The sequence below is a fragment of the Anabrus simplex genome, chromosome 1 (assembly GCF_040414725.1).
Source record: "Anabrus simplex isolate iqAnaSimp1 chromosome 1, ASM4041472v1, whole genome shotgun sequence".
Classification (NCBI taxonomy): domain Eukaryota; kingdom Metazoa; phylum Arthropoda; class Insecta; order Orthoptera; family Tettigoniidae; genus Anabrus; species Anabrus simplex.
In genome coordinates, this window is record NC_090265.1 from 365,550,469 (window position 1) to 365,572,185 (window position 21,717).

Sequence of the window (21,717 nt, forward strand, 5' to 3'; positions counted from 1 at the left end):
GAAGGGAGGGAAAAAGGAAATGAACAGTGTTGAGTAATTCAGGTGAACTAATAGATCCCAGGGAATCACTGGAGAGGTGGAGGGAATATTTTGAACATCTTTTCAATGTAAAAGGAAATTATCATGGTGGTGTTGCAAACAGTCAAGCTCATGGGGAGGAGGAAAATGATGTTGGTGAAATTATGCTTGAGGAAGTGGAAAGGATAGTAAATAAACTCCATTGTCATAAGGCAGCAGGAATAGATGAAATTAGACCTGAAATGGTGATTATAGTGGTAAGGCAGGGATGAAATGGCTTCATAGAGTAGTAAAATTAGCATGGAGTGTTGGTAAGGTACCTTCAGATTGGACAAAAGCAGTAATTGCACCTATCTATAAGGGAACAGGAAGGATTGCAACAACTATCGAGGTATCTCATTGATTAGTATACCAGGCAAAGTATTCACTGGCATCTTGGAAGGGAGGGTGCGATCAGTTGAGAGGAAGTTGGATGAAAACCAGTGTGGTTTCAGACCACAGAGGGGCTGTCAGGATCAGATTTTCAGTATGCGCCAGGTAATTGAAAAATGCTACGAGAGGAATAGGCAGTTGTGTTTATGTTTCGTAGATCTAGAGAAAGCATATGACAGGGTACCAAGGGAAAAGATGTTCGCTGTACTGGGGGACTATGGAATTAAAGGTAGATTATTAAAATCAAAGGCATTTATTTTGACAATTGGGCTTCAGTGAGAATTGATGGTAGAATGAGTTCTTGGTTCAGGGTACTTAGGAGTTAGACAAGGCTGTAATTTTTCACCTTTGCTGTTCGCAGTTTACATGGATCATCTGCTGAAAGGTATAAAATGGCAGGGAGGGATTCAGTTAGGTGGAAATGTAGTAAGCAGTTTGGGCTATGCTGACTACTTGGTTTTAATGGCAGACTGTGCCGAAAGCCTGCAGTCTAATATCTTGGAACTTTAAAATAGGTGCAATGAGTATGGTATGAAAATTAGCCTCTCTAAGACTTAATTGATGTCAGTAGGTAAGAAATTCAACAGAATTGAATGTCAGATTGCTGATACAAAGCTAGAACAGGTTGATAATTTCAAGTATTTAGGTTGTGTGTTCTCCCAGGATGGTAATACAGTAAGTGAGATTGAATCAAGGTGTCGTAAAGCTAATGCAGTGAGCTCGCAGTTGCGTTCAGCAGTATTCTGTAAGAAGAAAGTCAGCTCCCAGACGAAACTATCTTTACATCGGTTTGTTTTCAGACCAACTTTGCTTTATGGGAGCGAAAGCTGGGTGGACTCGGGATATCTTATTCATAAGTTAGAAGTAACAGACATGAAAGTAGCAAGAATGATTGTTGGTACGAACAGGTGGGAACAATGGCAGGAGGGTACTTGGAATGAGGAGATAAAGGCTAATTTAGGAATGAACTCAATGGATGAAGCTGTACGCATAAACCGGCTTGGGTGGTGGAGTCATGTGAGGCGAATGGAGGATAGGTTACCTAGGAGAATAATGGACTCTTATGGAGGGTAAGAGAATTAGAGGGAGACCAAGACGACGATGGTTAGACTCTGTTTCTAATGATTTAAAGATAAGAGGTATAGAACTAAATGAGGCCACAACACTAGTTGCAAATCGAGGATTGTGGCGACGTTTAGTAAATTCTTAGAGGCTTGCAGACTGAATGCTGAAAGGCATAACAGTCTATAATGATAATGTATGTATGCATGCATGCATGTATGCTTGTATGTATGTATATTTGAAACAATTATAATTTGACATTTGTTTATGTTTATAATGTGACAATGGGAATCATAACTTAATTGTAATAGAGATTTGTTTTAAAATGAAGTGTTTTGAAGACTGGAGTGGTGTTCGACAGTGAGATGCAAGCTAGGAGTCAATTTCTTGAACCTATCAGACCACGATGTTTTATTGTTCAGAGACAATAGGCATCAATTTTTTCACTGTTGTCAAACCCTTTTTCTTGAACAGAAAATTGTTGAAATTAAACGCCCTCCCAGGCTGTAATAATAATTATATCCCACTATCTTAATTTCAGTAAGTAAGGAAAGCAGTTCCAAGTCTTCCATACATCTGTTTTCTTATTTTAACAAGTTTTTTCACCTTTACACATGCTTATGTTCATTCTTGAATTGTTTGTAAGGGAATATGACTGGGAAGAAGGGAAAGACCTTCATAATCTGCCTGGTGTCCATCAGGTCAAACTACAACCTGAGAGGCGAGCATCTGGACTTTATAATTCGAGCGCTTTCCCGAGTGAATGACTAACAAACCCCCAGATGACTATTTGGTGCACCATCAAACTGGTAGAATGTAAGTATATTAGTTTTATTGATGCTCCAACTATTTTGAGAAGTACATGTTGAACTTTCACAGACATTCAGAGGTCATTTGAATTAAAAATCCCAGCTGGCCAATAAATGAGCTAATGAATTGCCATATTCAAAAGGTCAATTTCCCATGAAGTGAACATTTGGCTACTGTTCTGATCAATGCTTGTCCCTATAATGAAGGAGACTTGTGAAATTTCAGGCTACAGGATATATCAAAACAACCAGCTAATATCTACTGAAAAATTAGTAAACAAAAAGCAAGACAAATGATTTTTAGATAATAGTTATTGAAGTACCATTCTTCCAGAAACTTTGATTGTTCACATGTTACCTGAATTCACCTGTACATGGGTGTGTTTAATAACTGGACAAATTCTCACCGTGAAGCCAAACCACACCATAATAATGATGAATACTTTCAGCCAAAGACACCAGGTATATCCTTTCTTTTTCTCTTCTGTCCTTTCTATGCCATCCTCCAGATCTGGAGTTTCTTCAGCAACTGGAGAAAGAGCACCATTTTTTGGTGATTGCTGACAACTGAAAGAAAATATAACAAATTATTGCAAAAAAGATTTGATTCGTAACTCTTAAAATGCACGTTAAGAATTGTGCATTTTTTTCCACTTAAGCTTTGAGACAAAGGAAATGTGGGAAATTCAGCTTAAATATAAAATGATGTTAGGAAAAAAGTTTTGCACTCCTACAGACAAAATATCTTCTGTAAGATATCTTTCTATAGAAACTTTTGAACATTTGATTTCTTTATCTTCATTCATGACAAAAGATAACTCCCAAATATATACAGAAAGACACAAGCAGATTATCTTTTTATTACTATATTATCTTTGAGTAATTTTAAGTCTATTTTAAAATATTCCACATCATTGTGCAGATCCAAAACGTACGGTATACAATTCATTGCTTTCTCATTTGTTTTATCCAATTTAAAACTTCTCACTACTTTATCTTATGCAAATTACAAGTTATATCCATTGATTAATACATATGCTTGACCATGAGTAATTTTATATGTTTTATAGATTGCTGCTCCGCAAAATGTTAGCCTTTCATGCTACATTTTTGTTGCTTAAGCATATTGGTTGTCATACACTATACCTGCTTAACATTTGGACTTGCATATAAAAATAATCTTGCAATCAAAGGTGTAGCATGTAGGTATATAAAGTAGTTTGCAAGAATTCCAACTGTAATAATATAGGGCTTTTAATATTGGGTACAAAGAACATGAAATGAAATTTAATCTATTTTTCCAGTTGAACTTTTTGACTGCATTTTTGTAAATACTAACGAGGGTGAAACTGACTTAAGAATGTGCAAATTGGTTGTTTCTCTTAAGCCAAGAATAAAAAAGTGCAAAGGAAAATTACATTCTCGAAAGATTTACACTCAAATTTCACAAATATTTACTGGTAATAAAAAGTTTGGTAATAAGCGAGGCAAGTTAACATTAGGTTAACACATTTTAATTTCCTTTGGTAAATCTCCTTATGTTCACACAAACATGAGGTTTTAATACACCCAATATTGCACTAGACAGGGAACAGGTGATTTCTAAATATAAGTTTCTCATGGACATATGACTTTCATTATGTGGAAATCTCGCCTCTTAGTGTATTTGTATTCAAGCACACTTCTTGCATTTTTTCCGAAGAATCTTACTGTATTTTCTAGCAATCCAATGAGGAAGTCAGTGCAGTAAAGTTACTTTGAACTTAGCTATAGGTACCCGATAATGTACAGTAGTGATGGGCAGTCTGAGACGAGGTCTCGAGATTTCTCAAGATTAGCGCAGGCATTATTTCGAGAAATCTCGAGAGCGTTGTCCCCACAACGTGCGATGAGCAGCGTGTCGTAGGCCTGCAGGTAATCGGAGCTGAATGTTGTTTGTTCCGAATATGCGAACAGCCAACCACGGGCCTTCTCATTCTCGTAAATATGTGTCAACAAGCGACTAGGGCGTTCATTCATACCGAGGTCTATTTTGACGCAGTATAACAATTATGTAGGATACGCATTCGAGCTTTGTATGCACTGGTAGGTACACGAATGAGTGGTTTAAGTACAGAACCTGACAGCTACTGTAGGTACACGTAACTGGATACTAGAGGCGTGCATTATTCGAACTCGAGACGAGGCAAGATACGCCTTGCTGCATATGCAGCCACCATTACGCATGAGTGGAATGTGCAATCCAAACTGCTATAGAGTATTCCCGTCATAATTAGGTAGGTACTTCGATATACGACGGTGCAATGTGAACTGTGTCTAATTGTACGCGACAACTTGAAGACGATGTCCGAAACGCAACGTACGTCGTGGATGTCTTATTTTGAAGAGATGTCACATAGCACAGCCCACTGTGTTGCTTATTGAAAAAAAGTAAAATACATCGGCAGAAGTACTTCTGGGATGATCCGGCACTAACAAACGCATAATATCAAGAGGAATCGTCACAGAACACCTCCGGCCCGGTCTGAATCACAAGAAACTACCCTGCCGTCAACGATTGTGAGGCATCCAGGTAGGATTACATCCTAATAACAATTATCAACAACTTATATGGGTTATTCAGCTGAGAAGTCCACCTGACATAACTCGTGAACATTTTTAGATACTAGCATTCTGTATTCACTTTTGTTAATGGTAAGGAGCTCATAGTTCAACATGCAGTGCTTTCATAGGATTTTAACAATTTATCGTCACACACGTTTCCATGTGAGAATTGCTGATAACTATCAAGTTTACAGTCGTAGTTACTGGTACGTAGCACAGCTTGCACTACAGGAGGATCGGACTCGGGATTCTCGCGAGAGTCAAGATCTGCGACGTCAGTCTCGAGCGAGAGCGTTGCCCATCACTAATGTACAGTAGGTGTGCATTCAGGTATGAAAGTTGGGATGTGAAAACCTAGCTGCAAATAATATTTTCTTTATTTTCTTCAGCTACTTACATATTAAACATAACGAACACCAGGAGATTTAAGTTAATAGTGCACCATAGTCTTACAAAAAGTTACCCCATTCTTCCATGTTCATCCCACTCGGAAAGTTAATTTAGAGTCCGGCTTCATGGCTAAATGGTTAGCATGCTGGCCTTTGGTCACAGGGGTACCGGGTTCGGTTCCCGACAGGGTCGGGAATTTTAACCATCATTTGGTTAATTTCGCTTGGACGGGGGCTGGGTGTATCATTTCATCCTCGCCACAACGTGCAGGTTGCCTACGGATGTCAAATCAAACGACCTGCACCTGGCGAGCCGAACATGTCCTCCGACACTCCCGGCACTAAAAGCCATACGCCATTTCATTTCAGTTAATTTGGACAAACAGTTCCCAAAAAATAGATATCAAATACCACAGGGATCCTTTATTTATACATCAAAACATAACTGCAATTGTTCACATTCCAGTGTAATTAGGTTTGAATGGTGGACATCTATAAAAAATAAAATGTCTTTATTAAAAATTATTCTCTCCTTTACTGCCAGTAGAATTTTAGCAATCTAGTCCTTCAATTCCAGTATTGTCCTCTTCACTGCTCTGAAACACAAACATGTTCTTGCTTCCAATGTCCAAGCATAGGAATTTTACTACTTTGTCTCAGATTCCTGTTTCCACACAATCATCGTTCACTAGAACAAAATATTACAGTACCGGTAAGTGTGGAAATGCAAGAATTGTCATTTAGTAACTCATCTGAAATTTCTGCTTGATATTCCACATTGAATTTTGTGCTGGTTTTCCACAGCAACTACAACATTGCCAAAGAGACCACATACTATAGATTTTCCTGGAGGGACATTGTTTGCAACAGTGGGTTTTTGGTGATACTGCCGGTGCCGTAAAGAGGTTGAGAACACAATCTCAAAACTGGTCGACCAGAGCGTTTTCATTTGTATCCAATGTTTCTGTTAACCCTTTAACACTTGGTTACACGTGCCGGCGGGGAATCTCCGCCAGATAGGAAATTTTCTATTTCTGCAGTTGTGCGACATGTGAAGCCATGGCACTTTAGGACATTCTGTGCCCTCTCAGTTCGTGCAGGGAAGGAATGTAGTTCTCTGGATGATCTCTTCAGGAGTGAATTTTTTCATTGTTTGGAGCAGGGATTCACCACCTGCAAGTGTAACTGCTAGCATTTTGTGTTCTCTGCTTTGTTTGCATTTGTTTATTGTTTGGTAGACCATGGACTTCGAGAAAAAGCAACAATGCACAAGAAAATTTCGATGAATTAGAATATTCGGACTTGAGTGCTTCAATGAGTACCGACTGATAATGAGCATGAAATTCCTCTGGCACTTCAGCGAGTAGATTCCAATCAAAGTGATTCAGAAGATCTTAGAAATAATCCTGGACCGACTAGTGACAGTTTATCTAGTGATGAAGGCGTAGTTCAAGTTCAGACACCGACTTACTTGGAAAAAGATGGAACCACTCCGTGGAGCTATATTCCTCTGACAAAGACGTAGAGCCTTGGCGCACCAGCTCGTCAATCACTTGAATAACAGCGGCCGCAGTGTGACATGCGATCATTTTTTCACGTCAATTGCCCTTGCAGAAAGTCTTTTACAGAGAAATCTTACTCTTGTTGGAACAACACGAAAAGCTAAGAAAGAGCTCCATTATTTTTAGTAAAGAGAGCAAAGACAGGAAGTGTCCTAGTTCCATTTTGGGATTTTCCACCATGTCTACCATTGTTTCCTACAAGCTGAAAGCGAACAAAGTTTTGTTGCTGTCTACTATGCATGACAACGGCAAGGTTGATGAATCAAGCGGAGATGCTGATAAGCCAGAGATAGTTACTTTCTACAACCACAAACCACTACAGAAGAAATATACTGTATCTAGGGTGGCAAATAGGTGGCCGTTAGCCATATTCTTTTTTATGATGAATATTGCAGGCATAAATTCGTTGCTCATTTTCAGAGATAGTACTCTGAAAGCGGTCACCAGGAAAGACTTTGTATACACTGGGGAAGTCACTAGTAGCTAATCACCAAGTTCCAGCTGTACGAGTTCTACATTTCAAATACAATGAAGCCACGATTATGTGAAAAATTTGTTTCCAAAGGAAGAGAGGAATGGTGAGGGAGAATCAGATGAATGGCAGCAAGAGGCTAGGTGCTTCTGCTGTCCATGGGCGCCCTTATGGCAGTTTGTAGGGGGGTGCCTCGACCTGCGGGTATGTAGTATATTTTAACATTTTATATGATGAATGGAGACTTTTATTCCACAGTAGAATAACACCCACTGTATCCCCTGCCAGTTGGTGGGGGGGTGGTACTACCACTTCTACATAATACCAACTTTTAAATCATTTTGTTGAAAGAAAACCACCTGACTACATTGGATATTTGCCTTGCCCTGAGAGCTAGGGGGGGAGGGGATTCCCTCCCCCCCACCCACAGGCTTGAGCACCCTTGCTACTGTCCACCAAAAAAGAATCTGAAAACCAAAACGAGATGCCAGACTTGCAACCATCCTATCTGCAGGGAGCATACAACAACCTGTAAGCACTGCACTGAAGATTGATGGTGATGAATAAGTGGCGATAGTTCTTTTTCAAATGTTTTTGCAGTTTCATTTATAATATTTGTACAACTAAAATATGCTACGAAGTAAAACTTTTAGTTCTGTGGAATGCAGGTCATACCGAAGTATTCTGTAATACACTAAAATATCTTCATAGAGGTAACAACAATAACATCAATAACAGCTAGGAGTGATAAGCCTACTTGCAGCAAAATTCACCATGGCGGGGAAACCCCGTCAACACGTGTAACGTCAATTTATGCGAGACCACCAGCAAGAAAATTAGGTAAGTTTTATATACTTACTCTGTTATACTGTGACTGCAAAAATAGAGTAGGACCAATATAAGACAATAACATTGACACTTATCTGGAGAAGATAAGACGAAGTTTCTAAAAAGTACATGAAATTAACAAGGTTATAACTACGTTATAATTTTTTCATGTGTAAACAAGTGTTAACGACCGTGGATCAACAAATTAATCCAGTGCTGTGGAAGCCATGTCTTCACTAAACCTTTTTTTAAAGTTTCTATCATATCCAGAGTTGCCTGAAGAGTAGGAAAGGGCCATGTACACATTTCTTCCAGTTTATCAAAGCATCCCTCCATGCCTTTTTAAGGGGTCCAAAAAATAAAGCACACATCTAGTGGTTGGGTAACCTTCGTGCTATCTGGCGAGAAGAACAAAGTGTGTTTCTCACTTTTTATCACTGACAGACACGATTTAATGAATTGCTCCCAATCGTAACAGGTTCCATCTCGCCATTTCAAACATGGCAGTGCCAGTGAAGAACCAGTCTTCAAAAACTAGGATATCAAACCATCTGCTATTGTTTCTATTGTGTATGGTGCTGGGTGGTGGGCCACCTCCTTGCCACTTATTTCACAAATGCTCAGCCTTGTACAAGATGTATGTTAGCAGTAGCTTTCCAACCCCACTCATGCACATGACATACTAGTCTTGCATGCTTGATATTTCTATTGATCACGTTTCTTCCCAGCATCATACGACTATTTTGTCATAGTTTATACGACTTTTTGGGTGGGACTTTTTCTGGATTAGGTTGGAAATTGATGAAAAATTTCCACACAGACTGAGCTGACCTCTGACCTCTATATTCTCCAAAGTAACTGGAGGCAACATTAGCATGCTTCAAGAAGGCCTTTGTGCATTCGACACCGAGAAGATTCTGAGCAAACCATGTCCTTCCCACCCCCTTCCTCCCACCCTTATAGACTATCCTATTTTAAATGAAATAACTAAGGCAAAAGTAGAATAAAATTTGATAGCAAACCAGTCAACGTTTGAAAAGTCAAATTCCATTATAGCGCAATTTACTGAATTTTTGCCTTTTAACAAGTTTCTCACTCAGAGCTCATTTTAGTATTAAACAATGTAATATAATTGCATAGTTTCTCATTTCCGATTTACTTTCTTACACTCAAAACCTAACGTATTACATTTTAAAACACACCTACCTATGTCAACTTATCCTTTTTAATTTTGTGACATGGTAGGGTATGCATATTGGTTGAACATAAATGGGAGCAATTTATCACTCATGTAATAGTAGGTAGGCATGCCTCTCCCCCATCAGCAATTTGTGAATTACTCTTCCTTGCTTCCTGTGGCACACTGCAGTTTCATATTGTTTTGTATTATTGCTTATCCTGATTTGCTCTCTTCCTTCCAGTATAAAAGAAAGCTAGGTATCTGGTTAATATTTAAAAAATACTGAGAGATTTACAAAGCCTTTAAAATGCTGCCAAAATGATCTCCACAGCAACTGTACAGTCTATAGACTTTTATACCAACTCCTGGATTTCCTTTCACACGACTGCTACTTATTTTTCCCTTATTTTTATCTGTATCGAGAAAGAACAAAAAATGCCCTGAGCTATTTACTTGTTTAACCAACCATAAGAGTGATACTTTGATTTTTATGCTTTAGCCCCCTTCTGAAGCACCCCTCTCCTGAAATATTTTGAACTTATAGCCAAGATCTAACCTGACATTCTAAATTGAAATAAGCTTACCTTGTTTTCATTAAAATCCACCCATCCATTTTCCCATGATGCTGTGATAGATATTAAACTGAGCTTTATATTATTACAATGTCATTTATATGGTCAGAATACAATATTAAATTTTAATGTTGCATTTAACAGCAATGTACTCATATGAAAGGCTTGATGAAATGAAAAAGGGCACAGTTTCTCACTTGTCATGAACAGTAGGTCTGTTATGCTGAATTTATTATTTTGACTACATTGGTCTATTTTAGTCTATATTGGTTTTTTTCTAATACCAACACAAAATGAAGGTGATGTTACATGTCTGCCTTGTCAATATTAATAAAAGTCTAATGCGTATCATTTAATCTGTCGTACAGGTTTCTAAAACACTATTAGCCATTACATTCTCTTTTTCAACAACAAAATGTACACAAAAATATTCTGCAGACTATCAAATCATGCCACATAACTTCAAATATTTTTATATGTAAGATATTTTACATTATGTGGTAGCATGGAATTTGATTGTCAAGTCCACAGAATATTTTTGTGAACATTTTATCACTGATTAACAATTCAATTTTGTTCTTGAAACATGTATGACATTAAATGATATGTATTGAGTAATATTTTTATTAGCATTGACAAGCCAGACACATAGGCTAACATCACCTGTTTTTTCACTGTTGAAATTATCAGTTATATGCTGGCATCTTAACAATGCCAAGTTCCAGAACCATAATGACCTGGCCACAGACCCTGGTGAAAATTGCCCTGCCATTTTCTGTTAAGTGTGCACGTTACCCATTCCTATCAGAGCCTTGCAGTAGGGATCTAATAGCAGGAATATTGGTATATACCAGTGTTCCATGTACCAGTAGTTATTGGAACATGTACGAACCAAAGGAATGGCATGCTAGAAAGAAAAGTTATCTAAATTTCTAGTTACCTCCTATCAATATTCAGGCAGGTTTTTCCACTTAGCATGTAACAGTAATACCATCTATCAGCGATCAGTGGCAGCAGAAGAGACGAATCATGTTACAACAAACAGTCAGTGTAAGTAATGGTATTGATCAATGTTATGGACGTACAATATTTTAGGCCTTTATATCTAGTTTTCTTCTGAATGATATTGGGGCATCCAATGTAAAGCAAGTCTTCCTCCTTTCATGAAGTTCCTTCACGACTCATTTGATTATCATATTTACAATTTTCCTTGCTGTTTTTCACCTTAAGACAATCTTAACAAAAACACTATTGTTCGTCCGGCTCCATGGCTGAATGGTTAGCGTGCTGGCCTTTGGGCCAGAGGGTCCCGGGTTTGATTCCCGGCCAGGTCTGAGATTTTAACCTTAAATGGTTAATTTCCTTGGCTCAGGGACTGGTGTTTGTGTTTTCCCTAACATCCCTGCAACTCACACACCACAGAACACTATCCTCCACCACAATAACAAGCAGTTACCTATACATGGCACATGCCGCCCACCCTTATCGAAGAGTCTGCCTTACAAGGGCTGAACCCTGCTTGAAATAACCACATGAAATTATTGCCCCTTAACATGACTGAACAATATTTCCATGTTAACTGTACTCTGCGTTGACAATGTACTAAGCAACAAAAGTAAATTATGATTATCTCATCATACCTGGTATGGTAAAACTGTAAAAGGCATAATGATTGGAAATTTTATTGTTTACAACTTTTGTTATGTAGTATTGATCAATAGAACACTAATAACATTGATATTTGAGAATTAAATTTTTGGCCTTCCCCTAAACCACCATTTCATCCAGAGAGAATGAAAATAGCCTAGACTGTATTACCTTATTCCTCGACTGTATAGACTGATTTTCATTAAATTCTGTTCAGCCATTTTCTTGTGGCTCTGCATTGATATGGACTAAGCAACACAAATCTAAATTCATACATATCTGTCATAGCCAATACAGTAAAGTTGTATAAAACCAAGTGATCAAACTTTTATTACCGTACCCATAACTTTTGTTATGTAGACATTTTTTGATTGGACCAATAACATTGATATTTGTTAATTAAATTGTAGAACTTCCTCTAAACTACCATTTTACCCAGCGTGAATGAAGTGATATATAGCGTAGATTGTAGTGCCTTTTTCCTTAACTTTGCATACAGATTTTCATTCAATTCTGTTTAGCCATTCTCATGATACACATGCATACATACAGAGATGACCGATAATTAAAAATTGCCTTTCCTCCTTACTGTGGAGCTTACCAATATAAAAATACCATTTTTTAATTCCGAGCAACATACAGACAAAACTTATTTTATATATATATAATGGCCATTTCATACAGAAACTGCTATCTTCAACAATAAACTCTTACATTAACATAAAATTCTATTTCCAAAACTACAAGCCTGTTTCTTTTTATTGCATGGAATTTTCTTTCATACTATGATGCAATTGCTTTCTTTTTATACTCTATACAGTGTTCTATTAGAAACCATACAATTGGTTAAACTCCTTCACAGTAATGTAAAACACTGATAGATGAATCAGAACACCTAACTTAATCTTGTGTAATTATATCTCCATCTGATTGCAGCACTGCAGTTCCGTACCCATCTAAAGCAAAAATAGAGTCTGCATTCCCAGCTCAAGTAATCTGCTGCAATCACCATGTTGACAAACATGTAGGTTAATCCATTTCAGACAGATTAACCTCACATATATTAAATTTCATATTACCTACATTCGTTCAGGACTGGAAGCTTAGTGGACTGTTCGCCACTAAATAATTGATGTTTTATTACCACACTAATTGCATGTACATACCGCTTATATTTTCCTTAACAACATGCTTGCAACAAAACATGGATGATTTGCTTGATGAATCATCAAAATTATTTATAATTAAATATTAGAATTAAAATAAGTAGAGTCACCATAGTATGAAAAATCTTATACACAACAGCCAAGCGATAAGTTTGTTACTCCTTTTGAAATTCTATCAAAGCCTGTGACAAAGATTGCTCGTAACATAAAAGATCTTTCTGTAACTGTTGTGTAAATAACCATTTCAAACACTGTCTTGTTGAATTATAATGCCGAACTACTGTATAATTCTTAGTCTGGTCTGGAATTATTCTTAAATTTACAGAACACAAAATTGCATCTACACAATTCAATTCTTTCTGCCTGGAATGCCAATGAGCTTTCAATTATACTCTACAGGGAAAGACCAGTATTAAGTTTTTTTTTGCTAGTTGTTTTACGTCGCACCGACACAGATATGTCTTACGGCAATGATGGGACAGGAAAGGGCTAGGAGTGGGAAGGAAGCGGCCGTGGCCTTAATTAAGGTATAGCCCCAGCATTTGCCTGGTGTGAAAATGGGAAACCACGGAAAACCATTTTCAGGGCTGCCGACAGTGGGGTTCGAACCTACTATCTCCCGAATACTGGATACTGGCCTCACTTAAGCGACTGCAGCTATCGAGCTCAGTCCAGTATTAAGTAAAAGCAGTGTTGAATCCAGCCACTCTCCAGATCAGGGTGGGATATGAAGCTTAATGGGAGGTGATGCAGATGTTTTAAGCTCAAGTAATATTTCGAAGTTTCCTCTTCCCATTGATACATACTAAATTGGTTGCCAAACTGGCTATTTTGCTAACTAAATCATTCGAAAAATTTGAAAATCAAGTTACATTAGACACAAGAATACAATAATCTAAGTTAGGAGTGGGAGGACCACCACAACTTGTTAATTAACGAGGGATTTTCACTTCTGTAACTCCCTCTGATTCAACACTGGTATAAAATTACCGGTATGTTTTACGATTGCATAAGAAAATAAGAAATTGCCTCTCTTTGACAAGCATTCATGGTTCTGCCCCAGGGACAATTTTTCCCTTTCCATTGAAATAAATTAGTGGAAAACTAATATAGCCTGTACAGTGTCAAATTCAATTAGCAATTTCAACTTACAATTTTCCATTTTCTGTGAAGGAGTTGTTGAAATCTCGTAGCATATTCATCACCTTGTTTTCTCCTTGTGCAGGAACATCTTCTGATGATGTACTGGAAGAAATTCCTGGACAGGATGTAGTTTGACCACTGAAATAATTAATGGAGAATGTTTACCCAAATTTTTTATGGTAGGTTATTGCTTTGCAATCAGATATGGTGAATAACTTGACAGCAATAATAAAATATACAAATTTACACAAGTAGTAGAGTGGTTCTCTTTCAAAAAAGAGAAGTGTGGAGCATCATTTTCACAAGTACCATAATGAAACATTTCTACAAAATCAAAGCTATAAAATAATCAAATGCAGCACAGACCGTTTCATTCAAAATTATGGAAAGATGTCTTAATGTTCCTTCCAAATATACAAATTTTGACTTAAGGTTTTCATGGCCTAATAAAAGGTCAATCAGGTTTAGAGATAGGCCTATACCAGTACACAAATTTTCTCAAAGTGGCAGAGGGTTTAAATGATAATTAGAACTTTTGTTGAAAGGTATATAAAAGATTTTCTAGACTGAATCCAATACAAGTGAAGTAAAATACAGGACCTCTTAAAAAGAATTACTAACAAAAGTGGTATTTTAAATATCTAGTACTGTGTATCCATCCAGGCTTCTCCAGCCATACTTTTACGCGGTATCACTCGATATCAAGATTATCCGCCATCGGCAATTATTTATATGACATTTATTTTAACTTCAATCATTTGTAAATAAGGCTTTTGGAATCACATTGTATATATTAGAACATCATTTATTATTTAAATTATTATATTACGTAGGATAGGAATTCATTATGTACTGTAAATATGGTCAATATGTTGAGACATAGTTGTCATTTCATCTCATTTGTGTATACGGAAAAGTTATTCTTGAGCGGGGAAGTTGCATGAGTCACTGGGTTAAACTCATGAGCGAGGCACTACACAGCGACTTGCGTGCAAGGCTAGGGTAGCAGACTACATCATCGCCATGTCTACTGGACTTGTCAAGAAGAAAGAGAGGGAGATGATAATGCGATCTACGAATCAGATGCTTTGTTATATAGAGAATTGGTATCTAGTTATCAAGAGTGGAGGAGAGCCCAGGTATATTATCATGTGTGGAGCAACCCTCGAGATACTCACGTACTCACATACATCGCTACCAGAACGTCGACTACTTTATTGATTTGAGACAGTGAGTGCTCGCTTCGAGATAGTTATTTTTCGTATAGTGTGTTGTCGCTTCGACAGTACTTAGCTGCTGTGATGCTGTCAGATCTGCGCGAGACAAAACAAGCTTACGGCTTGTGATATATTCAGTAATTACTCTAGATGAAGAACTACGTTTAGTTCAAGTCCATGGCATTTGGTACAAGTCTATTGTATCAGTAGTATAGCTAAGTTGGATTGAGATTTCTGCTAACATGGAAAAATTCATATCTTTGAATTTTCTCCTCCTACGATCATTGCTGATCAATTTTCAGAAGTATAGGGCCAATGTCTAATTTAAAGACTAGGCATTTAGGGAGTGCTAGTCCAGATAGCCCAAATCACATCACAGAAGGAAGGATGTCCATGGAGCCAATTCTACAACAAGAAGCGGTGAACGAGTAACCACAGAACACAGATGACCTCAACAGAAGCTGCAATTTGTGAGCTTCAATTAGATAAAGCAAGCAACAGTAAATTCATTAACGTAAATTCTAACTTCCCTCCAAGCTTAAAGGAACTTTTCTGATTCATCTCATTTTTTTGTATAATAAATTCATTTGTATTTTTATTGCGTTAATTTTCTTTCTTAAGCTATACTTAATGGTTAATTATTTAAAATCCTACCCCTGTGATCTAAGTATAAGTCTATCAATCACCTACTGATCTGCATTTAGGGCAGTCACCCAGGTGGCAGATTCCCTATCTGTTGCTTTCCTAGCCTTTTCCTAAATGATTTCGGAGAAATTGGTAATTTATTGAACATCTCCCTTGGTAAGTTATTCCAATCCCTAACTCCCCTTCCTATAAATAAATATTTGCCGCAGTTTGTCCTCTTGAATTCCAACTTTATCTTCATATTGTGATCTTTCCTACTTTTATGAATGCCACTGAAACTTATTTGTCTACTAATGTCATTCCACGCTATCTCTCTGACAGCCCGGAACACACCACTCAGTCGAGAGACATATGCCCTCTCCTTTACATCCTTACTACAACCCCTAAACACCCTCATAACCATGTGCAGAGATCTGTACCCTTTATTTACAATCCTATGCTAGTAAATATAAATTTTGCTGTACAGTTTTGTTTAAAACTAACGTTGGCACCCAAACATTACATAGAGAAATGGGAAACCATGGAATGTTAATTAAATCTATTTGCGTGGCAATATGCGGGCAAGCCACATATAGTTTGATATTCCATGTGTCCCCAGGTAATAACTTTCGTCTCCCCAAGTGTTTTGATGAGAACGAACAGTTACAACTGGTACCTATTTAAAATGCCTTGTTGAGGGCAATTTCAGCTCTTGTTGCAGAAAATCAATTGTATTTGTACCAAATAAAAAGCTTATTCCACTTTAAAGGTCTCCATTGAAATTTTTTCCTCCAACATTTACTAAAATCACCCTGAAGAAAAAGTGCAATTGCACTTAAATTGTAATTTAATTAATGCAGGTTTTTGTGAAAAACCAACTGTTGTCTTTGACAGAAGTGTGAAGAAAAATTTCTCCAAAGAAGTGAAAATCTAGTGTTGGAAGATTTATAAATGTATGGCTGGAACTTGGCACTTTGATGGCTTGGTTATTTAGTATCAGTAGCAGCACACAAGTAGACAAGCAGCATGTATTGACAAACTATGTTGTAGGGGCAACACAGCCCATCACTGAAGAGCCATTCTCTACACCATGTTTGGTGTTAATATTTGATGTACTGATCTTTAACTTGCAACCAGTCAGTCTTATTTTTAGGATCTTGGCCACTCTAAAAACTGAGCCCCTTTTATAAAGGGGCACATCAGAATATGTTATACAATTAAATTCAGATCAGACTGCCAGCAGGACTATTACTCCATGATATCCAAGAGCTCTTTACTTCTTGGAGGATGAATGAAAAAAGATTAGCAGTATATAAATGCAGACATGCAGACAGAATGCCTGGATGTAGATAGTTCATAGATAAACTGATAGAAGTAGCAGTTTATTAGAAGTTTCCAATTAGTTAAAAAGATACATTGTTCATTCTAACAAAGAAATCATTTAGAAAATTTAAAAGTAGGCTTCTTCAGCGCAAAGGAGAAGTGCTTTATGTTTATCACCCTTTCCTTTATATACTGGGGCTACTATAGTAACTTATTTGGGATAGTTTCTTCATGAAACTAATCAAGTATTTCAGATACAGCACTATATATCAACCCATTGTCATTGGTATGTCTCCAGAAATCTTATTCCCAGCTGCTTTTCTACTTTTCAACTTCTGTATGTTTCTTTTGTAAATATCTTCATTATCAGAGATATGGTACTTCACCAGTATTAGTTGCTTCTTCCTGGGCATTATCCTCTTATTCAACTATCTTTACACACTGCTACCTTAATAATTCTGTCCTTTTTTGGTCATATAGGCTGCACTCTCCTTGTTCATTAATTATCCCTAGATTGTTCTTCCTGGGACCTACTTCTGTTCCTTCCAAATCCTTCCACTTATATATTTACCATCATGGTATCCTTTGCTGACTGTTTTGTTAAATTAAATCCCCTGGCAAGTTCCTTCAACCTATCCTTGTTTCCACAACCAATTCTAACTATTGTTCACCACTCCTTACCTTAAAAGTACACATCTGCTTTCATACTCCTGAACGATTGTTTTAAACCCATCCCATCAACACTCAAACATTTTTTATTTACTATTTTCCACTGATCATAATTATTTTTAATTCCCTAATACCTCTAAGAGAGAGAGAGAGTGTACCATACAATTATAAATCACATTTTGACATTTAGAAAAAAATAACCAATTTGATGGTGGAGAGTATTAAGAACAAGAATATTTTCAGAGATCACACGAATGGAACACTTCTCATTTGCACAGCAATTAATTTTGAATCTCTGAAGTATTTTTTGTCTTCATTTCATGTTCAAATACAAATAACTTTAAAAAGCTCTAACTCATGTGAATCAAAAGTAAGGTACTACCAGTAAACCAATAATTAAGTTCTGGCCACCATGATTCCTTACCACCCATATATATGATCAGTGGTACCATTCAATTCACTGAAGTTTGAGAATTTTCTGTAACTAAAGAACGGTTTTAGAAATTTGAGACTATTGGAAAATACATAAAGAACAATGTAACTTGCGAACACTTCAGTAGAGAATTACAATATGAATGTTTTCCAAATGCACTGAAATGTTGATCCCAGTTTTGATGTTCACGAGTTTGAAACATAAGCCAAGTCATTCCAGAAATTAATTTCAGTAATTTCTAATTTCAGCAAGTTGAACGATCACAGTTTGCCGCTTATTTATTATTATTATTATTATTATTATTATTATTATTAATTTTTTTTACACCCCACCAACTCCTTTTATGGTTTTGGAGACATCACATCAAGGTTTCAGAATGTAGTCCTGCAGGAGTTTTACATGGCAGTAAATCTACCAGCACGAGGCTGACTTATTTGAGTATCTTCAAATACCACTGGACTGAGTCAGGATCGAACCTGCCAAGTTGGGGTCAGAAGGCCAGAGCCTCAACCACCTGGGCCACTCAACCCAGCACTGATGATTTATGTTATTTAGGTTTAGATACGCTGGTCCAATCCACTGTCTGCTGCCAAATTATAAAGGAATAAAAATTAATCGAAGTGTGAAATGTATCAAAATCTTCCAGTGCCTTAATTCCTCATCTTGTGAATATTTGCCCCAATTTGTCCTCTTGCACTTCAACTATCTTCATATTCTGATCTTTCCTACTTTTCAAAACTCCAAGCTTATTTTATCTACTATCGTTCGCTCCATGCCATCTCTTCACTGACTGCTCTGAACATACTTTAGCTGTTTATCTCCTTACTCTCAAGTCTTCCCAGCCCAAAGTAGGGAACATTTTCGTAACACTACTTTTGTCTGTCCCCCGTAAGTCCAACCCCTCATCCACGTCGTGGGGGATGGGCAATGGTATGAAGTAGGGGATAGCCTGTAAGGGTGAAGTATAGCAGGGACCTTTTGTGAGGAATGCTACGGTAGCTGTGAAGGCTTACAGGAACCCTCAAAAGTAACTGCTAACTGGGCTTTGGTGAAGTCCTTAATGGCAACCGAGGCGGAGAAGGAGACCTTTGGTACGGCAAAGTTTGAGGAGGCAACCCTTCCTCTTGGGGTAAAATAAAGAGGAAAACCACTGCCTTGTGGTGAAGAGGGATCTTCAAAGGCTAAGGGAGACTACCAACAGAAAACAGCAGGCTTGGAGGTGTACTTGGCAGCCCCACCACCAAGCTCAGGTGCTGTGGGCCAATAACTCGCACAACCTTAAATTACCTTATTACCGAAACATCAACATTGAAAAACCAGACTGATCCAAAGATGATCACCTTTGGCTTGAAAAGCCTAACGAAAATTGGGTTATGGAATGTGAGGACTCTGTGGGAAAGTGGAAGGCTATGATGGGAAGTTATGAGGAGTTATGGTCTGAACATCCTAGGTTTGAGCGAGGTGAGATGGAGCGAGTTTGGGGAAATGGCAACACATGTTGGAGGTACATTTGTATACTCTGGAAGACCAGAGGGCGACAGCAAATTATGGAGGTGGGTACATTAATGGACCAGGAGGCCAAGAGGAGCCTTATGGAGTGGTACCCAGTGATGGAGAGGATAAGTGGCACGTTTTAAGACCAATATTAGAAACGTGTTGATAGTATGCTATGCACCTACGGAGTCAGAGGAAGACAAGTGTTCTATGGGCATCTTAGTACGGTTAAGAAACAGAAAAGGAAGGATATCATCATAGGAGAGTTGAATGCAAAAGTGGGACAAGACAATGAAGGACTTAAACGTATTATGGGAAGGCATGGTTTAGGAGGACGAAATGTGGACATCTCTTTGTGGACTTCTGTGAAAGCCACAATTTAGTTATTGGTGGTACTATATTTCCACATAAAGACTGCCATAAAGTGACATGGGTATCACGAGATTATAGGACAGAAAACCAGATAGATCATGAGGCTATTTAACAAAGGTGGAGGAGTTCATTGTTGGATGTGAGGAACAAGAGAGGTGCAGACATTGGTAGTGGTCATCTTGTTGTGGCCACCTTTAGAATGAAGATCCAGGCACAAAAGAGAAGGATAGAACAGATAAGGAAGCGATATGTTGGAAAGCTAAGGGATGACGTGTGAAAGAAGCCTTCAGGATAGAACTAAATCTATTTCAAACACTCACTGAGGTGGAGGATGAAACTATTGAGGAAAAATGGGTGAAGACTAGATCTGTATTTACTGAAGTGAAAATATCCTTGGACTTAAGGACAGGAGGAAAAAGACTGGATGACTGACCAGAGATGGGAAATTATCAGACAAAGGAAAGAGATGAAGTAACGAATGCATGTAAGACACTAACAAGGAAGGCAGAATTGCAATCCAAATATGCTGAAGGATAAGGAAGTAAAGAAGTGTGAGGAGAGATCAAAGGAAATGGAAAGATGAACTATCTGAACAAGCAGAGGAGGTAGCCAAAAAGCGAAATCTTAGAGAACTCGCTATCATCAGAGTTCTGGCAAGGAAGCAGATGCAGAAAAACTGTCCAATCAAAATCAAAGATTTTTTCCTCCTAACAAACTCTTGAGGATCAACTCAAGCAACGGCCGGAACATTTCTCTGCGTTGTTAAACCACTCCTTGGAGGAGCAAGTAGATGTGGGAGAAGGCGAAGAAGAGGAAGAAATGCAGCCTGACCCAAGGATTAAAGTCTGAATTCCAACAGTGGAGGAAATCAAGCAGGCATTGAGAGTTGCATATTAGCAAGGCAGCAGGAGTTGACAGTATTCCAGAAGAAGTCATAAAGGTTGATATGGATACCACTGCCTATATGTTGCAGCCACTATTTGAGAAGATATGGGTTAATGGAGAAATGACAACAGATTGGAGATGTGGATTGCTGGTGAAATTGCTAAAGAAGGGTGATATGTCAAACTAACAACTTGAGGGGCATTATGCTTCTTTCAGTCCCTAGCAAAGTCTTCACCAGGGTTCTGCCGAACAGAATTAAGGAGTAAATCAAGTCAAGGCTCCGGCGGGAACAGGCAGGCTGTCTATCGAATCGCTCATGTGTAGACCAAATGAACACCTTGAGGATAATTCTGGAGCAGTGTGCTGAATGGTCATCTCGCCTCTATGTAGTGTTCGACTTTGGAAAAGTTTTTGATTCGATCAACAGAGAAGCTATGTGGAAGGAAGTGAAGCGGTATGGAGTGCCATCACAAATTACCAACCTCATTCAAGAAACATACCGTGATTATACATGTAGAGTCATTCATGAGGGCCGTGTATCTGAGCCTATATCTGTACATTCAGGAGTACGTCAAGGTTGTATCATGTCGCCAACCATGTTCCTGGTGGTGACTGATGCGGTAATGTGGAACATAATGCAAAATGTGAAATGTGGTATCCAGTGGGGATTGGCTAATAGGTTGGAAGACCTAGACTTCGCTGACAATGTGTGTCTTGTCTGAGGCACATGGTGAAATGCAATCAAAGATTGAAGACTTTGTAAAAGAAGTAAAAAAGGTGGGACTAATTATCAACTCAAAGAAGACCTAAGGATTA

General features: G+C 37.9%; 1 protein-coding gene across 1 annotated transcript in view; it reads right to left on the reverse strand.

The window, feature by feature from the left end:
• hoe1 (hoepel1) overlaps positions 1–21,717 on the reverse strand; it is a 230,577-nt gene that overhangs the window by 140,359 nt on the left and 68,501 nt on the right. The window contains exons 4-5 of the mRNA XM_067142918.2: positions 13,894–14,022; positions 2,729–2,888 (exon numbers count right to left, since the gene is read on the reverse strand). Coding sequence (XP_066999019.2) covers positions 2,729–2,888; positions 13,894–14,022 — 289 coding nt within the window. The remainder of the gene's footprint in view (positions 1–2,728; positions 2,889–13,893; positions 14,023–21,717) is intronic.